Here is a 23,166-nt window from a genome sequence, read left to right on the forward strand (position 1 = left end):
AAAGTTATTGGAAGGTATTCCAAGGAACCAGGTATATGAGTTTTTGGATAGACATGGACTGATTAAGGATAGTCAGCATGGCTTTGTGCATGGTAGGTTATGTCTAAATAATCTTATAGGGTTTTTCAAGAAAGTTACCAGGAAATTGGATGAAGGCAAGGCAGTGGATGTTGTCTGCATGGACATTAGCGAGGCATTTGACAAGGTCCCACACAGGAGGCTGATCATGAACGTTCAGTTGCTCGGCATTCAGGATGAGCTAGTAAATTGGATTAGATATCGTCTTTGCAAGAGAAGCCAAAGATTAGTTGGTTGCCTCTCTGACTGGGACCTGTGACTAGTGGAGTGCCACAGGGATCGGTGCTGGGTCCTTTGTTGTTTGTCATCTATATCAATGATCTGGATGATAATATGGTGAACTGGATTAGCAAATTTGCAGATGACTCCAAGATTGGAGGTGTAGTGAACAGTGAGGAAGGCTATCATGTCTTGCAGATGGATCTACATCAGCTGGAAAAATGGGCTGAAAAATGTTAGATGGAATTTAATGCAGACAAGTGTGAGATTTTGCATTTCAGTAGGACCAACCTGGGTAGGTCTTACACTGATAAGTGTGGTAGAACGAAGGGATCTGGGAACACAAGTCCATAATTAATTGAGAATGATGTCACAGGTAGATAGGATCGTCAAGAAAGCTTTTGGCACACTGGCCTTCATAAATCAATGTATTGAATACAGGAGATGGGATGTTATGTTGAGGTTCTGTAAGACGTTGGTGAGGCTTGATTTGGAGTATTGTGTGCAGTTTTGGTTACCTACCTACAGGAAAGATGGAGGCAAGATTGAAAGACTCAGACTACAGAGGAAATTTACATGGATGTTGCCGGGTCTCGAGGACTTGAGTTATAAGGAAAGATTGAATAGGTTAGGACTGTATTCTTTAGAATGTAGAAGATTGAATGGAGATTTGTTAGAGGTATACAAAATTATGAGGGATATAGATAGGGTAAATGCAAGCAGGCTTTTCCCACTGAGATTGGGTGGGATTACAACCAGATGTCATGGGTTAAGGGTGAAAGGTGAGAAGTTCAAGGGGAAATGAGACAGACAGATAGATAGATATACTTTATTGATCCTGAGGGAAACTGGGTTTCGTTACAGCTGCACCAACCAAGCATAGAGCGTAAATATAGCAATACAAAAACCACAAACAATCAAACAACAAAAAGCAAACTATGCCAGATGGAAAATAAGTCCAGGACCAGTCTATTGGCTCAGGGTGTCTGACCCTCCACGGGAGGAGCTGCAAGTTTGATGGCCACAGGCAGGAACAACCTCCCGTGCCGCCCAGTGTTGTATCTCGATGGAATGTGGCCGAAGTCTGATAGTAAAAAGTTCAATATCCGGTCTACAAACACGTTCCTCGATCGTAATATGACCCAGATTGCACCATCTGTTGTTAGCCAGAACAGTAAGCACCCAACTCCTTTACGCTTACCGCTCTCAGTGCACTTCCGGTCAGCCAGAACGGTCTGGAAACCGTCCATGGAGAAGTTTTGATCGGATATGTCCTCGTGCAGCCCCGTTCCAGTGAAACTTCTTCAGTCAGAGGATTGTGAGAATGTGAAATGAGCTGCTAGCTCAAGTTGTGTATGCAAGCTCAATTTCAATGTTTGAGAGAAGTTGGGATAGGTACATGGATGGTAGGGGTATGGAGGGCTATGGTCCTGGTGTAGGAGGATGGGAGTAGCCAACCTAAATGGTTTTAGCATGGACTAGATGGACCGAGCTGTCTTCTCTATGACTCTATTAAAAAAAACATAATATTTGAGCCGAGATAAAAGGGAGTATAAACAGGAGAGCCTTTTTGACTCAGTGAGTCGTTAGAGCCGAAAACTCTCTGCTCGTGGGCGTGTAGGAAGTAAAATCAATCAGGAACTTTGAAAGGGAATTGGATTGTCACTAGGAAGAGAATAACATATAGAGCGGTAGAGTTTGGGACTGGTGGGATTCTCTTCCCGGAAAGTCCAGTTGACTTTTGGTCCGAACAATTCCATGATACCTTAAAGTCATGTCCTTGCTTTCTATCTGTTCCAGGTTAAGGTTTCCGCCTGGCAAAGAGACAAACCAGGAACTTGGTACAGCAAATTCAAACGTGGCAAACAGGTGAGGTGATCTTTTTATTATTTATTCATTCAAGGGATTTGAGCTTCACAAGCCGAGCCAGCATTTAATTGCACCCCCAGTCGCCCTTGAGAAGGTGGATTGAGCTGCCTTCTTGCACAGCTCTAGTCCTTGATATGTGGGTTCCAGGATGTTAGGGAGGGAGCTCTAGGATTTTGATAATGAAGGAACAGAGATTATTTTTCCAAGTCAGGAAGGTGTGTGGATTGGAGAGTGACTTCCAGGTGGTCGTGTTCCCCATACTTTTGCTGTCTTTGTCCTTCCAGCTGGTAAGAGGTCATGAGTTTGAAAGGTAAGGAGTCTTGGGGAGTTGTTCAAGTACTTCATGTAGATGGCACATACGTGGAGGGGTGAGTGAATGGTTGTGGATGAAATGCATACCAAATGGGCTGCTGTGCCCTGTATGTTGTCGTGCTTTTTGACTGTTTCTTTGAAGGAGGAGCTCTATGGAGTTAGGAGGCAGTTACTTGCAACAGCATTCCTAGCTTCTGACATGTTCTTGTAAGCTCATTGTGTGTCCAGCTTCGTTAGTTCAGTTTCGGGTCAATGATAATCCCCCCACCCAGGATATCGACAGTGGGGGCTTCAGTGATAGCAATCCCATTGCATTTCAGGGAATACTGTCTGGATTTCCTCACGCTGGATATCATCATTGTCTAACATGAATGTCACTTGAAGTCTGCCAGCCAATACCTGGATATTGTCTGAGCAGTCACAATGGTGTTGGAACATCATGCAGTCATCAGTGAGCATCCCTACTTTTGACCTTACAACTGAGTAAGGTCATCAATGAAAGAGCTGATGATGTTTGGGTCTGGGACACTACCCTGAGATGTTCCTTCACTGATTTCTTGTGGGTGAGATGCTGGACTGATGGACCTCCAGTCACTTCAGCCGTCTTCCTTCAGCTAGAAGAATCAGATCTAGCAAAGGATTGGAGCATGATTCTAGGAATGAAAGGGTCAATGCATTTGATGGCTCTGGGTCTGTACTCACTGTTTAGAAGAATGAGGTATCTCTGAACCTGTTGAATGTTGAAAGAAGAGTTCTGAAGAAAGGCCTCAGCCCAAAATATTGCCTATTCATTTCCATAGATACTGCCTGGCCTGCTGAGTTCCTCCGGCATTTTGTCTGTGTTGCTTTGGATTTCCAGCATCTGCAGACTTTCTTAGGTTTATGAATATTAAAAGGCCTAGACAGAGTGATGTGGAGAGGATATTTCCTATAGTGGGGGAGTTTAGGACCAGAGAGTAGAGCCTCAGAATAGAGAAGGAATTTCTTTAGCCAGAGGGTGGTGAATCTGTGGAATCCATTGCCTCTGATTCCAGTGCTCCCTAATATCTTCGAACTAATGTTGTCTTGTTATAAAAGTCAAAGTAAAATTTATTATCTAAGTACATATATGTTACCATATACTATCTTGAGATTCAGCTGTTTGCACACGTTTACAGGAAAACATAGAATTGACAAAGACTGTCAAACAACCAATGTGCAAAAGTAGACAGATTGTGCAAATCGTGAAAAAAAAAGTGAGAACATGAGTTGTAGAGCCCTTGAAAGTGACTCTGTAGTTTGCAGAATCAGTTCAGAGTTGTGGTGAGTGAAAATATCCATGTTGGTTCAGGGGGCCTGATAGGTGTTCAGTAATGGCTGGTCTTCAACCTGGTGTCTATTGATTCTGTACCTTCTGCCTGATGGTGGTGGTGAGAACAGCATGGCCTTTTGATGGATGCTGTTTTCTTGTGGCACTGCTCCCAATAAATGTGCTTAGTTCTGGGGAAAGATTTGCCTGTGACGTAAAAACAACAGGCGTCCACACCAGGCGTTTTTGAAAATACCTCTGTCCACATTAAAACGGGTATTTGGGCGAATCTCCTCCTACTGGGCATGTGCAGGACACATCTACAGAAAAGAAGCGACATGTTTGGTGTTGAATCTCGCTGTGGAAGTGCGCATTTGTGCAGTTACAGACTAGAAAAACTTAAAAGGAAATTGCCAAACGATGGACAGCTGTCGGCTGTCACGCAGGAGGACTTAAAACTAAAAAAAAACAAATACTGGAGCGTATGGAGGCAACCGACAGGGAGTTCACGGACAGTATGACCCGGCTGACGACGAACATTGAAAAACTGACTAACTCTGTTGCATTAATAAATCACCTTGTTAAATGTATAAAACATGTCTGCATCAGTGTTATCTTGTATTTCCATACAATGTTACATTAGGCTGTTACACATCCATTGTCAGAGAAGTACTTGCATAAATAGGTAAACCACCTTCATACAAGCAAGGACAGAAAACAGGGCAAAGTGAGTATACTTATTTATTCAGTAAGCTATGGGTCAAAGTATTTGTTGAGTACATTTCTAACTCTTCTGGCTTCAGTCTCGTTGCTGTCTGTTCTGAAGTGGTTAGGTGGTGTGGGGGGGTTGCATTGAAGAAAACAACGAAATGCCGCACTGCTGCTATCTGTTCCAGCACGTCATGACAGCATTTTTAGAAATCTCTGGTTACTCCGTCCACACCACTCTACCCAATCGGAGTTTTCAAATTTACACACTCTGGAGGGCGTTTTACAAAAGCTTCGTTTTCGGGGGAGGAAAACGCCGTTTCAGTGTGGACGGAGGGTCAAAACGAAGAGAAAAAGCTTTGGTTACGGATTTATCCGGTCTGTGTGGACGTAGCCTTAGTGTCATAAGAGTAAAGCATCATGTGGCAAGAACACAATGGATAAATATATTCAAACATGGTCAAGAGGTTCAGTTCTTTTTCAGACAAAACATTAGAATGGGGAAGAAATGTGATCTTAGTGACTTTGACCGTGGAACAGTTGTTGATTCCCTTCAGGGTGGTTTGAGTATCTCAGAAACTGCTGATCTCCTGGGATTTTCACGCACAGCAGTCCCTAGAGAGTTTACAGAGAATGATGTGAAAAACAACTAACACCCAGAATGTAGTTCTGTGGGCGAAAACACCTTGTTTATGAGAGAAGTCAGAGGAGAATGGCCAGACTGCTTCAAGCTGACAGGAAGGCGACAGTAACTCAAATAAGCATGCGTTACAACAGTGGTGTGCAGAAGAGCATCTCTGAATGGACAACACAACGATTCTCGAAGTAGGTGGACTACAGCAGTAAAAAACTACACCAGCTTCAATTCCTGTACCTAATAATTTGGCCAATGAGTGTATAATCATAGTTCTGGGACACTACAGAGTGAGATAAATCAAATTCAAGTTTTTTGTCATCATAGGCATACAGACACGGTATAAGTACCACAAAAATTATCTTTTTGCAGAAGTAGCTCAATACATTACAAACATAATTCAACAGAAGCTAATTAAATTAACATAAGTTGCACATGTGCAAAAATAACGAGCAAAATAAAGATAAAGACGCTAGTGAAGGATTGGGAACGTGAGAAAAAATACAGTCCGAGCTGCTGTTAGGGTTTCTTTGGCCTGTTCAAGAACATGATGAAAGTGGGGAAGAAGCTGTTGTTGAAGCTTAAGATGTGGGTCTTCAGGCTCTTGTACCTCCTGTCTGATGGCAGCATAGAGAAGTGGTGGGGTCCCTGATGATGGGTGTCAGCTTCCTGACGCATCACCTCGAATAGATGGCCTCAATGGGGGAGAGAGAAGCTTCAACCTATAAAGTATATATTGCCTCCCTGGCAGCAATCCTGAGCTGGCACTGCAGTGACTCAGTATTTCGGAATCACAGAATGATCATAACGCAGAAGAAGGCCATTTGGCCTGCAGATGATACTGGCTTACCAGCTTTAGCAAGAGAGTGGTGAATCTGTGGATTGCTCAATGCTGGAGGGTAGACTACAGGCTCTAACAGTAGCAGAACCTGATCTAAAATTTAAAAAAATGGAAACATAGAAAACCTACAGCACAATACAGGCCCTCAGCCCCCAAAGTTGTGCCGAACATATCCCTACCTTAGAAATTACTAGACTTCCCCATAGCCCTCTATTTTTCTAACCTCTATGTACCCATCCAAAAGTCTCTTAAAAGACCCTATCGTATCCACCTCCACCACCGTTGCTGGCAGCCCATTCCACGCACTCACCACTCTGAGTAAAAAAACTTACTCCTGACATCTCCTCTGTACCTACTCCCCAGCACCTTAAACATGTGTCCTCTTGTGGCAACCATTTCAGCCCTGGGAAAAAGCCTCTGACTATCCACACAATCAATGCCTCTCATCATCTTATACACCTCTATCAGGTCACCTCTCATCCTCCGTCGCTCCAAGGAGAAAAGGCCGAGTTCACTCAACCTGTTCCCATAATGTAAAATAATTGAAAGGAATTGCTTCGTGAACCATCTTGAAGATGTCACCTGTGGTAGTATTGTTCACTGGTGCTATCTTCTTCAGGACCTTATAATTGAAAATGCCTCCGTTTCTCCGGAGAACAGTCCATTCCAGACCTCACCATTCATGTCTGAAAATAAAATTGACCACGTGCGACATTTGGTTATTTAACCAACCGCCTTCATTCTACTTCCCCTCCACCAATGGGAAGGATTTCACTGCCGGTTCTAAAAATGTCCTTCGTTTCAAATATCCCGTGGGATTGTTCCCTGGTCCCAGGGTGGAAGGTTGTGCAAACTTGGTTTGTTTTCTCTGGAGCAGCGGAGGCTAAGGGGGGATCTGTTTGAGGTTTATAAGATTATGTGAAGCATAGATAGAGTATCTTTTTTCCAGGGTTGAAGTGTCTAATACCAGGAGGCATGAATTGAAGGTGAGATGGTGTAATTTCAAAGGAGATGTGTAGAGTAACTGGCTTACCCAGGGAGTGGTGGGCACCTGGAATGTACTGGCATCTCACGGAGGTGGGGCAAATGCAATAGAGGTCTTCAAAAGGATCTTGAATAAGCACAAGACTGTGCAGGAAATGGAAGGATTATGGACATCATGCAGGCAAAAGGGATTAGGTAAATTGGACATTTGATTAGTAATGTTTTGCTGAAGAGCCTGTTCCTGTTCTAGGTTCAGTGTTTCGTGTTCTAATCCAGGCTTCTTCAGTCTACCCACATAACTAAAGTCCCTCATTCCTGGAACCATTTTGGCAATGCACCAAGTGTGATACATGAGGTTAACACAGAGTGACCAGCTTGGACTTGATGGGCTGAAGGGGTTATATCTGTGTCGTAATACTTCATCTCCACCTTCTCCAGAGCCTAAGGTTTGGAGCCCAGAATTGGGTACAGTATATTGTTGCAGCCAAACCATATCAGATGAGATATTAAGCCTTTCAGGGTCCTATGACAATTAACTGTGCCCATTCCACCTCTCCTCGTTATCCTGGCAATCTTCCTTCTCACTCTCAGTCCTAAGGCAGATGCTGAACCCATAGTGTTGACAACTCCATTCTGCCCCATCCCACAAATTTAACTTGTCACATCAACTTCCCCCATCTGATTGTGAATTGCCGCAGATTCCAGCAGCTGCAGTCCCTCGTGTGTCTGGTTGTATTATCGGGCCGGCAATTGTGACAAAAACGACCGGTAATCCAGAGACACAAGTTCAAAGCCGATTATGCCAGGTGTGAAATCAGAATCGGGGGTATTATCACTGATATGATCTGAAATCTGATGCTTTGCAGCAGCAGTGCCGTGCAAAGACATAAAATTAGAATAAAATGCAAATCAAAAGAAATAGTGAGGTGGTGTTCATGGGTTCAGGAACATTCATAAATCTAATAATAGAGGGGAATTGTTGAGTGTGGACCTTCCACCTCTTTGATGGTGGTAATGAGAAGAGGGCGTGTCCCAAATGGCAGAGGTCTGTAATGATGAATGCAGCCTCCTTGAGGAACTGCCTTTTAAAACTGTCCTCAGTGGTGAGAAAGCTTTGTGCATGTTAAATAAATGAGGGCAAAAAAAGCTATAGGAAAACAAACCTGCCTTTAGAAAGATGTCTGTTGGGGAAGGGAATGTGACAGTCGCACAGCAATCTATGAGACTCTGAACTGCCCCGTGCAGTGGCTCAGCAAGCAGCTCCATTTATTGATGGGCGTTCAGTGCTGACTTTGAGCACAGTGGTTCATGTAATGCCGTACAGCGCCAGCATGTGAGGTTTAATTCCTGCCGCTGTCTATAAGCAGCTTTTACATTTTACCTCTGACCAGTTGGGTTTTCTCGTGGCGTCCAGCTTTCCCCCACATTGTTAGTAAGTTGTGGGCACGCTACATTGGTGCCAGAGGTATAGAATGCTTACGGGCTGCCCCCAGCACATAGAATCATAGAAGAGTACAGCACTGAAACAGGCTTTTCTGCCCATCTAGTCCATGCTGAACCATCTAAACTGCCTACTCCCATTGACCTGCACCATGACCATACCCCTCCATACCCTACCATCAGTGTACCCATCCAAACTTCTTAAAGCACCTGTTTCAGCTGTGTTGGTTGTTGAAGCAAGCGATGCACTTCACTATATGATTTAGAAAAAAGATCATCTTTAATCTTTTCCGGATGAGTTGTTAACTGCCATTCCTACTCCTGTAGCTAACATACACCGACTCCGACGGTAACCCTGTGCACGTGGTTCAGATGACATTCCTCCGCCTTCTAAGTGCCACCGCACGACAGAGGTTCACCTACAACTGCCAGCACTCCATCGGCTGGTACGACATGACCACACAGAGCTACCAGAGAGCAGTGCGGTTCATGGGAGCCAACGGCGAGGAGTTGTCGCACAACAAGACATCGTACATCCATGCTGTCTACGACGGCTGTAAGGTAAGAAATGATTCTTCTGATTGCTGTCACTTGGAATAAGTTGAGTTGATTTACAATGTTCATAGTTGTCACTTAGTGCTTAGATGGGGGAGAAATTAGCATTTAATTGCTTGGGTTATACGGGTGATACTGTACTAATGGATTTTATGCTCTGCTTTCGAAATTTAGTTCTGTTGGTTTCATTGGGAGTAGATTTCACGAATGGGGTACAGCTGATATAATACTGTATACTTAATAGAGGCAGCCAAGGGTGAATTGCTTCCAATTTCATCTCAGTGTTGTTTTAAATTGGTACCAGGCCATACCCAGGGAGTACTGCACTGATTCTGCCTTCCCGCTACAAGAAGTCAATTAGGCAAATTCTCTTTTAGGGCCTGTCAGTTGTATATTTCTCAAAGTCACCTCCAATCATTCTAAAGAAGAATCGCCTCTTCCCAAGGTAGCTTGGCTACTTGCTATGTCGAAGAATGGTCAACATTACAGCAGTGTCAGCACTTCAGAATAAACTCTCTTGAAGTGTCATGCAACATAAAGCAAACACTCTCCAGTAAGTTGGTCCAGTGCCCATTCTTTTCATAAGGAAGCACTAATGTAGAGGGTTTGTGCCCAAACCATGATACTTGAGAGGCATTGCTTTTGGTATCCTGATTCACTAAATGCATGACATGAATGAAAATTACTTTACATTTTTACAATACAACCTCCTTTATTGAAGAATGGATGTCAATCAAGGATGATGTTGGGTCTTCAGGACCTGAGTTATAGGAAAAAGTTGAATAGGTTAAGTCTTTATTCCCTAGAGTGCAGGAGAATGAGGAAGGATGTGGAAGCATTGGAAAGGGTACAGAGGAGATTTACCAGGATGCTGCCTGGTTTAGAGAGTATGCATTATGATCAAAGATTAAGGGAGCTAGGGCTTTACTCTTTGGAGAGAAGGAGGATGAGAGGAGACATGATAGAGGTGTACAAGATAATAAGAGGAATAGATAGAGTGGACAGCCAGTGCCTCTTCCCCAGGGCACCACTGCTCTATACAAGAGGACATGGCTTTAAGGTAAGGGGTGGGAAGTTCAAGGGGGATATTAGAGGAAGGTTTTTCACTCAGAGAGTGGTTGGTACGTGGAATGCACTGCCTGAGTCAGTGGTGGAGGCAGATACACTACTGAAATTTAAGAGACTACTAGACCGGTATATGGAGGAATCTAAGGTGGGGGCTTATATGGGAGGCAGGGTTTGAGGGTCGGCACAACATTGTGGGCCGAAGGGCCTGTACTGTGCTGTACTGTTCTATGTTCTATGTTCTATATGGTAGAGGTATCCAATGGGGTATAGATAAGATAAACACACTGAGGGTGGATGAGAATAGAACCAGAGGTCGTGGGTTAAGATGACATTTTTAAGGTAAACCTCTTCACTCAGAGGGTGGTGAGAGCTGCCAGCGAAAGTGGCAAATGTGGGTTCAATTTGAATATTTTAAAGGGATGGGAGGGGTATGGAGGGTTATGATCCAGGTGCAGGTCAATGAGATGAGGCAGAATAATATTTCCACAGATGCTGCCTGACCTGATGAATATCTGTAACATTTTTTGTTTGTTTCCCCGGGCTTGGAGGGTCAGCTTTTAGGGCATGACAGGGCTTGGTAGAAGTCTCAGTCCACACCATAACAAGACCAAAGCCAACTCACCCCAGGATAGGCCTCAACTGTTGTGGAATACGGAATTATAGCTGGCCTCAAACATCACTGTCTTGGCTCCCAGACAGTGACAGTGAGCTCAGAATTAGATTCATCTGTAGGATTTACCATGCCCCAGTGAAGATGATATTGCCAGTGACACAAAGGTCCTGGTTTAGTGCCATAACAGCACTGGTTAGGAATATTGATGTATCCTGGCAGTTGTCAACCCTCCAGGATCAAAAAGAAGAGTCCCTGATTGATTGCTCAAAATGTCAAAAGCAACCAGATTGAAATGAAGTAATATAAAAGAATGAAAAAGGAATTAGTAGCATTGAAGATTATCAAAGCCATTTCAAACAGAAAGGAGGAGAGTGAAGGGATGACTGGAAATGTGAATGTCAATATGTACCTAAGAATGTATAAATAATTGTAGTTTTATACATATAAAAAAATGGAAAAGGTTATATGTGTGAAAAAAGTACATGATATTTGTGAATTCCTTATCCAAATAAAAATAAAATAAAAAAAAAGAAATGTGAATACGTTTGTCAATAATTTATATTGGACCAGTCAGACTTCTGTACAGTAGAGATTGTGATTTCTGGGTTGGCTCTGAGAAAGGGAGCTTGTAAAAATTGAACCTAGGTAGTCTTAATTGGTGTATTTTTATCACATGTACCGAATATCATCCAGAGAGATAATTTCATCACATCAGTACATTGAGGTAGGACAAGGGAAAACCAAATGCAGAATGTAGAATATAGTGTTATAGTTGCAGAGAAGATGAATGGTACTTCAAAGTACATTTCTTATCAGAGTGTGTATATGTCACCATATACTACCTTGAGATTCATTTCTTGCAGGCATTCACAGAACAGCAAAGAAATACAACAATATCAATGAGAAACTATACACAAAGCCTGGCAAACAACCAATGTTCAAATAGATCGATGGATACATAACACTAGAAACATGAGTTGTAGAGTCCTTGAAAATTAGTCCACAGGTTATGGAATTAGTTCAGAGAAGGATTTCAGAATCCCACATCCAATATATTTAATGCAGATCAGCTTCATTGTTGTAATTGAAGGAGCTCACAATACTTTATTGGAGACTGAGGGGGAGAAGAGGACACAACTCGCCAGGTAAATGGCTTTGGCTTTGTTTGACATTTCCCATCCTTCACTGCTCTCCTCCCCTTGCTTTGCAGCTGAGGAAAGGTTCTGAACAAACAATCCTACAGATTGACTCTCCACGAGTTGTTGACCTGCCCATCAAGGACGTGGCTGTGACCGATTTTGGCGAGCATCAGCAGAAGTTTGGGTTTGAGGTTGGCCCAGTGTGTTTCAACAGCTAAACCTCAGGAAACAAACTTTGGGCCCAGCCTTTCATCCCTTCCCTTTCGTTATGCAAAATGCACATTCTCTTTGTTGTCTATTGGGTCTTTATTAACCACGCTACAGATGGGGTATTTTTTTTATTGTGTATGAGTAACAATAAATAATTGCTGCCCTTGTAGGGCCAAAATGTTATGACCTGTGAAGAGGCCAAGTCAAGGATTGACATAAATGGGATTTTCCCAATTCCATGTCCATCAGCAATGAGGGTCTTCCTCTAAACACCCTTTAACACCCAAGGAGGCCTTGAACACCGAATATCTTCCCGTCACAAAGAGTTCTTCCTCTAGCAAGATTTGGCCGTTAGCTTAACTCTTTTACATGTGGACATTGATCTTTGAAATGTTAAACAGTGGACATTGGGATCTAGAGATACTCCTAGCTTTACTCTGCTGTCTTGGTAAAGAAGAAAACAGAATATCAAATGATATACATTGTATAGACTCCTCCTCCAATGTTCAGAGTTCCTTGTATCTTGTTGAGGTACAGCAGCATAATAGTTATGGTACTTGACTGGTGTCTATAAGACTATTGATCCAGAAATATGGGTTTAAATCCATTTGAGGCAATAAATAAATTTGTAAGAAACAAAATCTTCTATCATTTTCAAAAACTTTGTATTGCTATAAGGCCCATTTGGCATCAGGTAAGGAAATCTGTCTGGCCTGGACCACATATACTTTGTTCTTATCTACTTTTTGAAGCTGGAAGGATAAAAGGTGGCAACTGTGAACAAAGAGAAAAGGCTTGTTCATTGCTCCCTGAAGCTTTATCAAAGGCTCCTTGATGAAACATATTCATCCCATCCATTCAAGCATTCACAAGTCCATGGAACGCTAGATTACCTCATGCCCACAGACCAGCAGTGCAAAGGGGAATATGTGATTTAGCTCTGATGTGGCAGGTTTCTAGATGTCATCCGATCCCCGGGTGGTTGCTCATGATGCTTGCAATAGAGCTTTGGTTCCCCCAATTCTCCAAGAAATAGACTCGCTCTGAGTCACCACACGCATCCTCGGGTGTCTCTGTGCTATCTCAGACAGTTTTCTGAAGGTCCTTTTCTACTTTTTCTTCAAGTTAAATGTGTCAGCAGAAGTATGAGCACTAGAAGTGAAGTTGGTTTGAGTGTTTATTTAGATTATGAAGACATGCAGTCCTCTTTTGTCATTTAGTAATGCATGCATGTTTATTCTCATCAATGCAGACATTCTCCCCACAATGAATCTGTTACATTTTCAAACTCTTTCCACTTGGACTTACGTGACTTCTCAACATAAATGTCTATGTTCCTGACAAAACTCACAATTTGCAGTTGGAGTTTGGCACAGTCCTGTAAGATGCAGCCAATGTTCAGAATGATACTTTACATGAAATTTATTGTTAGTCAGAAGGGTAAAACTAACATTATAAACTAGCTTATGTTCTTCTTCTGAAGTTTGGTTTGATAAACTTCAGTGGAGTGGAGGTTCTGAAGTAGTGCCTGACACACATTCCAAATCAAACAATCAAAATAAATGCTGTGGTTAAAAAAAACTTTCTCCAAGTATCCATTATTACCACTGCAGGACCTGGGCATCAACCTTGACCATTCTCCCAGGATCAGTGTCTAGGTAATCAGAAACACAAGAGATAAAGTAATTCTCTGCAAAAATTTGCAACTAACCTTTACTTGCAATTTAGCTTAACTTGTGCTAAATGTTATTTAAAAAGATGTTTCCCTGCATCAGTATTAATACAGTCAATTGCTGTATCTCTGAACCCCATCATTCCTGGTCTCGTTAGAAATTGATCTTGTCTTCCTCTCAGTCCACTATCCCTGGTGTCTCCCTGATGAGAGAGAAAAAGGAAAAAAAGATTTGCGTTCTTTGTGCAAAGTTATAATGCCCTGACTGGAAGGGTGGCAACTGACAGTGATTTGCAAAGGGAGCTGGTTCAGTATCAGAATGAGTGAAAATGACCAGAAATCCTGCAAAAAGGCAGGGAAACGGGCAACTTTGTTGGCACAAATGAATTGGGCCAAAGAGCCTTTTTCCATGCTGCATAAATCTGACTCTAATTAGACAGTACTTATGCGGGCTGGCACAACTGAGAAGGGCTGATTGGCCTTCTGTTGCTGCATCACTCTGTACTAGGATAAAGATTGAGCTTTCAACTGTAAGCAGCTCTTCTGTAACACAGGATGTCAGTCAAATGCAGTTTAGCTGTACCCATTACACTCTTTGAAAAGAAGGTGTCATGTAAAACAGTTGGCAGTGGGTTGGAGTGACCTGTTGAGGATTTCGATTGAATAACAAACACTTCCATAAGTAGGATGGTTGTTTCTGTATCTGCCAGCTTCATACTTTGATAATCCTGGCCCATCTCCCATGAGACCAACTGAACATCAAGATGAACCATTCCATCTAGGATCAGATCTAATGGGGGTGGATGAATGGGGCCTGATGCCAGTAATGCCTATACAGTACCACATGTACAGTAGTTCTTCATACAGTGAGATCAGATGATGGTTTATATTACAAAAAGATAGAGCAGGAAAGGTTAAGTTGCCACATAACAATCCAGAGACATGAGGCTGTGTTCCACCAAAGTTGCTGAGAGTTTAATTCATTGAATAGATTTCTGGAAAATATAAGCTATCTGAGATAATTGTCTAAAATCCTATCAAACATTGGAGAAACTGAGTGGGTCAGGCAGCATTTGGTCGTCCAACAATGACAGGTCCTACCTACAATGTCAGCTGTCCATTTCCCTCCAAAGATGCTGCCTGACCCATTGAGTTCCTGCAGTGCCTTTGTATGTTGCTTCAGACTCCCAGTATCTGCTGTCTCTTGTGTGTCTCTCTGTTTGAGTAATTCCACTGCCTATCTCCAGCTTTGTGTCCAAATGCCAGAGTTGGAGACACAGAATGTTTCCAAAAGAGAAACCCCTAGTCGAGGGTAGAAGGTGTAATGCTACCAGCCACCACAGGCTCTGAGTCTGACTGTACACAGCTAAATGGAATGAAGGGTTTCTGCCTACGTCACCCTGTGGAGCAGTAGGATACCCCCTCCACCCTATGAGTGAAAAATACTCATCTCCACTCCCTTTTTACCCTTATAAAACCCACTTTAAACCATTATTCCTCAGGTTTTGACGGAGGGAAGTGGAAGCTTCCTATTCAATGTAAGTACCCCCATAATTTTATCTCACTTTCATCGCCTTGTTCAAAAGAAAATTATACTTATTTATACAATCTTTCTTCACAGCTGCAGTCTTACAGTTGGGATATTTTCCTTGTAAATTTCCCTTGCGTGGCCTCTAGCACAATTGCATTGTTCCTGTCATCTGTTGGCCAGGCCTTATGTAGGTAATTATTCATTCAGGGTGGCATGTTTTACCCTTGCAGCACCTATACCTGCACAAGATCAGAGCTTCCACCTTAAATGCCAGCTTCCTACCCTTTCCCTGTAACTAATTGCTCTAACACCCAAAAACATGTCAGTCTCTTGTTTACCACTAACTACACTGCACAGCCCCGTGGGGTAGAGAATTCCAAACGTTTGCTGTCTACTGCGTGTCAAAGTCCCCCTCCCGAGACCACCCCTCTGTCAGCCTGATCTGCTGGGTGTTTGCAATATCAGTTTGTTGTATTGGCATCATACACTGACGATGCCAACAGTGCCCACACCCTGTGACGGAAAACTTTACAATGGACCTGTAGCTGATCTTTGAAGCTGAGGTCATAAGTCAGAGGTTTTTTTTTTAAACTGCCTATATCTACCAGAATTGGAGGGAATCTTCCCCTCTGTGTTAGAGGGAGAAACATTATTTGACTCTCCAAGCCTGCAGCACTGGATGTAGTGCCTCATTGGAAAATTGAAAGCCCAAGGATGAACACACAGGCTCACCAGGCTCCACCTGTAACTCGGCCTGCTGGTCAGTAATTGTAAGTTTCCTTAAAGGAAAGGCATTCAAATTTATTCCTTTGGTCTCATCAGGGGACTCAAAATTGTACAAGTTTATCACATATCAAGGTCCTAACTTGGGATTATTAGTTTGTATGGAAAGACCATCTTAGCTGTTTGGACAAACAGATCAATGTAAACCAATATTCTCGATATTTCCTCCAATTGCTCTTGGTCATACTGTGACATGGTGATTCTTCTTACAACAAAGGTGGAGTAGATTTTAAATGGTGCTAATCACAATATACCAAAACTGTATTAAACTGTGTTGCTTAACTGTTTTTTGTTGCAAAGATAATTTATGGAGTTGTGTTATTTTTAGATGCTTCTTGAATTGATTGTTGGCATAATTTATTTCGGTTTAAGATGCCTTTGTGTACATAAATAATTTTGTTTTAAAAATGGATTTGATCTATTAAGCCAAGGGCCAGAGCTAGAAATTCACGTTAATATTTAAGATCAGTAGCCTCGGGCTATTTAGATATCGTCTGCCTTGAAACCTGTTTTCTTCATTATTTACCTTACTCATTTTCATGAGCCAACTACCTTGATGGCTGCGATGCAAAGTTCACCTAAGATGCTATATAAAAAAAATTCCCATAGCTGTAAGCTGTCTCTGGGTGAGGGAGAGAGAGAGAATGAACACACACATACACACACACACACACAATCATAGGTGCTACAACACAGGAACAGACCCTTCAGCCCATCATAGTCTATGTCAAACTGTTATTCTTCCTAGTCCCATTGACCTGCACCTGGACCATAACCCTCTGTACCGTGTACTTATCCAAAGTTCTCTTAAATGTTACAATCATATCCACCACTTCAGCTGCCAGCATGTTCAACACTCTCACTATCCTCTGAGTGAGGAAGTTTCTCTTGAGGTTCCCATTAAATATTTCAACCTCTACCATGACGTGCAGCAAGACCATGGACAGCTGCAGTTTAAATGGTACCTCCTTTGAACATTGCCTTCCTTGTTTTGAGGGAGGGGTGGGGGGAGTGTGTAAAATCATTGAAATTTTTCATCATGGCAATGGACTGCAACTGCCCAGTTGGTTATCTTACACCAAAACGGGCATTGTGGAGGAGAAGGCTTTTGGGCCAATTGAGCCAATGGAAATTCATTAAAGACCAATCCCATTGGTCCTTTCCCATCTCACACTATGTACTCACCATTAGTCTCCCTACAAATCAGTGAGAGAAGGAGAACATTGCAAAGGAATGTCTGACCTCCCATCCTCAATATTGACTACCAGAACTCTGCCAGTTGCATCTTCTCTCTGGGAGCTTCTCTGTCATCTGGACAGGACCCAAAATGCTCATGTCCATTTCCATCCACAGAAGCTGCCTGACCCACGGAGTCCCTCCTGCAGCTTGTTGCTCCGGGTTGCAGTGCTTGGTGTCTGTTGCGTCTCCACCTGCTCCTCTATCCTCATCCTGATGCTGAAGGTTGAAACATAAAACTCCCAACCCTCTCTAGCCTCCTCCAGCCTTCCCCTGACCTCATGCACACCCCCATTTTCCCAGCTCCCTTCACCCCACCAAGTAGTGAGCTGATGGTCCTGGTTGTTCAATCATCAGAACGTAAAACAGTATAGGCCCTTCATCCCATGATGCTGTACCAACCCTATAAACTATTCCAAGATCAATCTAATGCTTCCCTTCCATAGAGCCCTCCATTTTTCTTTCATCCATGTGTCTATGGTCTCTTAACTATCTCTAATGTATCAGCCTGAACCACCGTTCTCTCTCTAAACCTCACTGTTTTCTTCCAGTGTTCTTACCCACTTTTAACAACTGACTTGGTGCCAGAGAGTTTTCAAATTATGCATTGCATGAATCAGAACATTTGTGTAGGTGCACTTTTAAGATTGTGGAGCTACTGATCTTTGAGGTTCAAGAACCCAGAATTAAAGAGAATTTCTTCCTCACCCTGAATGCTACTGTATATAAACGTGCCACTATATCCTATGCCATTCTGTAAGCTGCTGCAAGAGACTTCTGTAATGTGTTTAATCTATATACCTTAGTTGTTTTATAGGGGAGGAGAAATGATAAGCAGGAATACCTCTGGATATTTTTCCATACTGTCTAACATATAGTTAGCTCACTTATAGGGTGCGGGCAATTTCTATTTTGTATCAGTAAGTTCGGAGTATTCATATATTGTCTCTGCTGAGTTAAATCTGCCCAGACCCATACCTTGCAACCTAATCAAGGGCCAAGTTAAAACAAAACAGGTGTGATATGCTGTACGTGCACTGGAGCCAGAAATGCAGACATCACAGGAAGGGGCAGAGTTTTATTTAAAGGTATAATTTGAGGTATGCAACTGAAATTAAGCAGGGGGGATGAACCGACTTTGATTGGAAGTTTAAAGGACAATTCAATGCTGTATATTCATCCGCACTTTTGTTGAGACCCAACCCCATAATTCACAAGACTGGAATGTCACTATAAAGACACTTAAATTTTGCTTATCTTGGGTTGGGGGGAATAGAAGAGACCTCAATACCATTGGACAAAGGAGACTGGGAGCAATGGGGTTGGAGTAAGAACCATCATTCATTCCATCCTTTGAGAATATCATTGGATTATAAGGGCAAATCTAGCCTTGGCGGTGAACTCCTTCCATAGTTGCATGGCTGTAGGCATGTCCTCTGGCTCAACATTGAAGCTAAAATCCACAGCATTCCTCCCCCAGCTCACCAGGCTCAGAATCCTGCCTGAAGGAACAGTTGTATTCTTCTGGATTTCCAGCAGGGTCACCCTTTGCACCCCACCTCAGTGATGTCATGGTGCTAAATCTCTGTGGTGCTTTCAATGACCTAGCCCTCTGTATTATGACATGTGAGATATGTACATTGAAACGTCAAGCACTGATTGAACACAGGTTGTTTTGCTAAAAGGTCTGCAGCATATTAAAAAAGTGATATTCAGGAAAAATATGTAAATTTAGTCATAAAAATTAAAAACAAATTGCAACCAATTTGCGTCCTAGAATGCTGTTTCTTTCACAAGATGAATGGAGGAGGGAGAACTGAATCAGAATCAGGATTAATATCACTGACATTTGCCGTGAAAGTGTTTTTTTTCTTTACAAACATACAAAAGTTAAAAGTTCAAAGTAATTTTTATTATCAAAGTACATATATGTCACCATGTACAACCCTGAGATTCATTTTCCTGCAGGCAGACTCAGCAAATCTTTAGTATAGTAACTATAACAGGATCAATGAAAGATCAGCCAGAGTGCCGAAGACAACGAACTGTGCAAATACTAATATAAATAAATAACATCAGCATGAGGTAATGAGATAAAGAATCCTTAAAGTGAGATCATTGGTTGTGGGAACATTTCAATGATAGGGCAAGTGAATGTAGTTATCCCCTTTTGTTCGAGAGCCAGATGGTTGAGGGGTAGGACCTGTTCTTGAACTCGATGGTGCGAGTCCTGAGAGGTCTTGTACCTTCTACCTGATGGCAGCAGCAAGAGGAGAGCATAACCTGGCTGTTGGAGTTTATTCACTAACAAAAATACATGCAATACTCAGGTGTTTGCAAAACTATTTACAATTTCAAGTTAAAATATGATTACTACATTTTATGACAGCAGTACAGTACAAGACATAATAGCCACAACTAACAATATAGTATGAAAGAAGAACAGCAATACTGTCCACAGGTTCATGGACCATTTAGAAAGCTGATAGTAGAGGGGAAGAAGTGGTTCCTAAAACATGAATTTGAACCTACAGCCTCCTCCCTGTTTGATTTAGAAGATTGATTGGAACTGAAACAACTCCACAGGAAGCAAGAAACGATGAGCTAATATGAACTTCACTGTCTCTTCCTGTCCTCGTGGGCAAGTGGGTTTGCTGTAGATGGGCAAAAATATCTACAGAGGGCAGGGTTATTGGGCCGGTGAGGCAGCTGCTGCTCTTTCACCACCGTGCTGACTCGAACGTGACGGGAAGATATGAGAAGTCTTTTTTGTATTGTAATGACCCGAAGCTGGCTCTCTGGAAGGTGGTCGACACCAAGTCAATCCAATAGGAATGGAATCAGTAGATGAAGGTAAGTATCTTGCTGTGTGGTGGGGGAATGATCTGAATATATTGCTGTATAGGGTCGAATGGCTTCTTTTTGTGTCACGACAGATTGATAAATCGGGATCAGAACAGGGGCAGTTTATTAAATCCGGGACTCTATGAAATGAAATTGAAGAAAAGGTCACAGCGTTTGTATCCAATTATTAACAAAATGTCAAATTAGCACGATGAAGTCTGCAGATGCTGTACATCCAAAGCAACACACACACAATGCTGGAGGAAGTCAGAAGGTCAGGCAGCATCTATGGAAATGAATAAAAAGTTGATGTTTTGGGCTGAGACCTTTCTTCAGCAGTCAAATTAACAGCTTTTTAGATACAGCCAAGGTTACTTGACCAGCACCTCCAAAACTCATGACCACTACCATACAGAGAGTAGATTAATTGGTGAATTAGTTTATCATTTACCAAGGAACAGTGCAAACTGTGTTTTGTTGCCATCTACACAGATCATTTCACAACATTAGTACATTGAGGTAATACAGGGGAAAGGCAATAACAGAATGCCAAATATAGCGTTACCGTGCAAAGCAAGTGCAGAGCTAGCATTGTCTACCTGCAGGTGGATTAAGGTGCAAGGTCAAAAATACACTGTATCTTATTGTACAATTGATTGGAGTACTGTGCAGATGCAACAGAACCGTTCCCGCGCAGGTTCAGCAAAGGTCTTTAAAAGCCTAGTCTCTCTCTTTCTATAAAGGAGGGGCTCTGCCTAGCGGAGCAGCCTTCGTGGGAGTGGTGGTTGTCGGAGTAGTCTGAGGCAGAGTAGTAAGGCTTTGGCTCAACAGCACATCAGCGAGAACAGGTGAAGGCAAGGTAAGTGAGCAAGTTTATTCCTTATTTCTTATTTAAATGTTGAGAGAATGTGGGGTATGTCTACAAAGCTAGTGTTCTGTTCTGGGTGTCAGATGTGGGATTTTGGTTAAAGGAACAATAGTGTGGACTATTATCTAAATGGGAAGAAGGTTCAAACATCGGAGGTGCAGAAGGACTTTAGAGTCATCGTGCAAGACTCCCAGAAGGTTAATTTACAGGATGACTCTGTGGTAAAGAAGGCAAATGTTGGCAGTTATTTCAAGGAGAATGGAACATAAAAGCAAACAGATAATGCTGAGCTTTTGTAAGACAGTAGTCAGGCCTCACTTGGAGTATTGTCAACAGTTTTGGGCCTCATATCTCAGAAAAGATGTATTGTCATTGTAGAGAGTCCAGAGGAGGTTCACAATGATGATTCTGGGAATGAAGAGGTTAACGTGCGAGGAAAGTCTGGCAACTTTGGGCCTGTACTCTCTGGAATTTAGAAGAATGGGGGATCTCCTTAAAACCTATCGAATGTTGAAAGGACTAGATAGGGTGGATATAGAAAGGATGTTTCCTGGGGTTATCCAGAACTGGAGTGCACAGCCTTAAAACTGGGGAGTGACCTTTTAGAACAGAAGTAAGGAGAAATTTTTTAGTGAATCTGTGGAATGCTCTGCTGCAGTCTGCAGTGGAGGCCAAGTCTGTGGGTATATTTAAGGCGAATGTTGATAGTTTGCTTATCAGTCAGGGCATCAAAGGACATGGCAAGAAGGCAGATGTGTGGGGTTGAGTGGGATCTGGGATCAGCCTTGATGGAATGGTGGAGCACACTCAATGGACTGAATGGCCTAATTCTGCTCATATGTCTTATGGTCTTAGTAGGTCTATTAATGATAGGGGTCAAATCCAATACTATTTGAGAAATATAACCCTACCTCCTTTGATGAAGAAATCAATAATTTCACTTGCAAATTTCTGAGGATTACAGAATCAAGTTTAATACCACTATGTCATGAAATCATGTTGTTTTCCAGCAGCAGAAAGTGTAAGACACAAAAATTACTGCAAGTTGCAGATATAAAGAGTGCAAATGAGGTATTGTTCATGGGTTCCTGGACTGTTCTGAAATCTGATGGTGGAGGGGAAGAAGTCATTCCTAAAGCGTTAAGTGAGGTTCTTCAAGATCCTGTACCCGCTCCCTGATGGGAATACTGAGAATAGGTTATGTCTATTGGTGGTGATAATCCTTAATAGTGCACACTGGTTCTTCAGGAACTGCCTCGTGAGGATACCGTATCCGTGACGGTTGTGCCTGTGATGGAGTTGGCTGAGTCTACAGTCCACTGCAAACTCTGAATGCAGAGGGAAACCTGAAGCAGATATAATTCTGTCACTATGTCGGTAATTCCTTCATCTTATTCCCTCCATCTTCAAGGATCAGTTCCCTGCAACGCCTGCCTCTATGTCAGAAAGCTGCTGGTTCAAGTCTTGCTCCAGAAATTGGAGGACACCATCTAAACCAGCTCGCATGTAGTGGCAAGAGCGAGCAGGAGTACTAGCAGTGCTGTCTTTAGATAAGGCATTAAAACCGTGGTGTTCTTGGGCAGATGCAGAAAATCCTGTCAGTTTAATTCAAGGAGCAGGGGAGTTAAAGACACATACAGCACAGAAATAGCCCTTTCAGTGCATCACGTCTAAGCTGACCACTCAGCATTATCTGCACTAATTCCTGTTGCCAGCACTTTGACCCATAGCTATGAAGCCTTAACCACCACCTTCTCGAAAAAGAGATCTCCCCAGTGTCCGAGGCAACGTCTAATCCTTTAGTCAGCATGAGAAAGGATCTGATCACTGTCACCACTTTGATTGCTCTGTGCAAACGGGTTATTGAAATTACAGCATTAGAACAATAACTGTGCTTGTAAAAGGAAATACCTTCACAGTACTGGGAGATATCCCGAGCTCTTGAGTTGTAAGAAACAATATGGAGAATGAGCTGCCAAGGGTGGAAATAATTAAAATATTTAGACAAGCACGTGGATAAGTCAAGAGCAGAGAATCAAAATCTGGCTTATTGTCACTGACATGAGTCATGAAATGTGTTGTTTTGTGGCAGCAGTACAGTGAAGATATAACAAATTACTTTAAGTGACAATAAATGAAGGAATAGTGCAAAAGAAGACTAATGAGGTCGTTCATGTTCACGGGTTCATGGACCATTCAGAAATCTGATGGCGTAGGGGATGAAGTTGTTCCTAAAAAGTTGAGTGTGTGGTTTCAGGTTCCTGTACCTCCTCC

General features: G+C 42.5%; 1 protein-coding gene across 1 annotated transcript in view; it reads left to right on the plus strand.

The window, feature by feature from the left end:
* LOC140191163 (uncharacterized) overlaps positions 1 to 18,945 on the plus strand; it is a 392,816-nt gene extending 373,871 nt beyond the window's left edge. The window contains exons 64-66 of the mRNA XM_072248300.1: positions 2,098 to 2,166; positions 8,701 to 8,934; positions 11,820 to 18,945. Of these exons, the coding sequence (XP_072104401.1) occupies positions 2,098 to 2,166; positions 8,701 to 8,934; positions 11,820 to 11,966 (450 nt within the window). The 3' untranslated portion in view covers positions 11,967 to 18,945. The remainder of the gene's footprint in view (positions 1 to 2,097; positions 2,167 to 8,700; positions 8,935 to 11,819) is intronic.
* Positions 18,946 to 23,166: the final 4,221 nt, after the last annotated feature.

This window comes from Mobula birostris, chromosome 32 (assembly GCF_030028105.1).
Source record: "Mobula birostris isolate sMobBir1 chromosome 32, sMobBir1.hap1, whole genome shotgun sequence".
NCBI lineage: Eukaryota > Metazoa > Chordata > Chondrichthyes > Myliobatiformes > Myliobatidae > Mobula > Mobula birostris.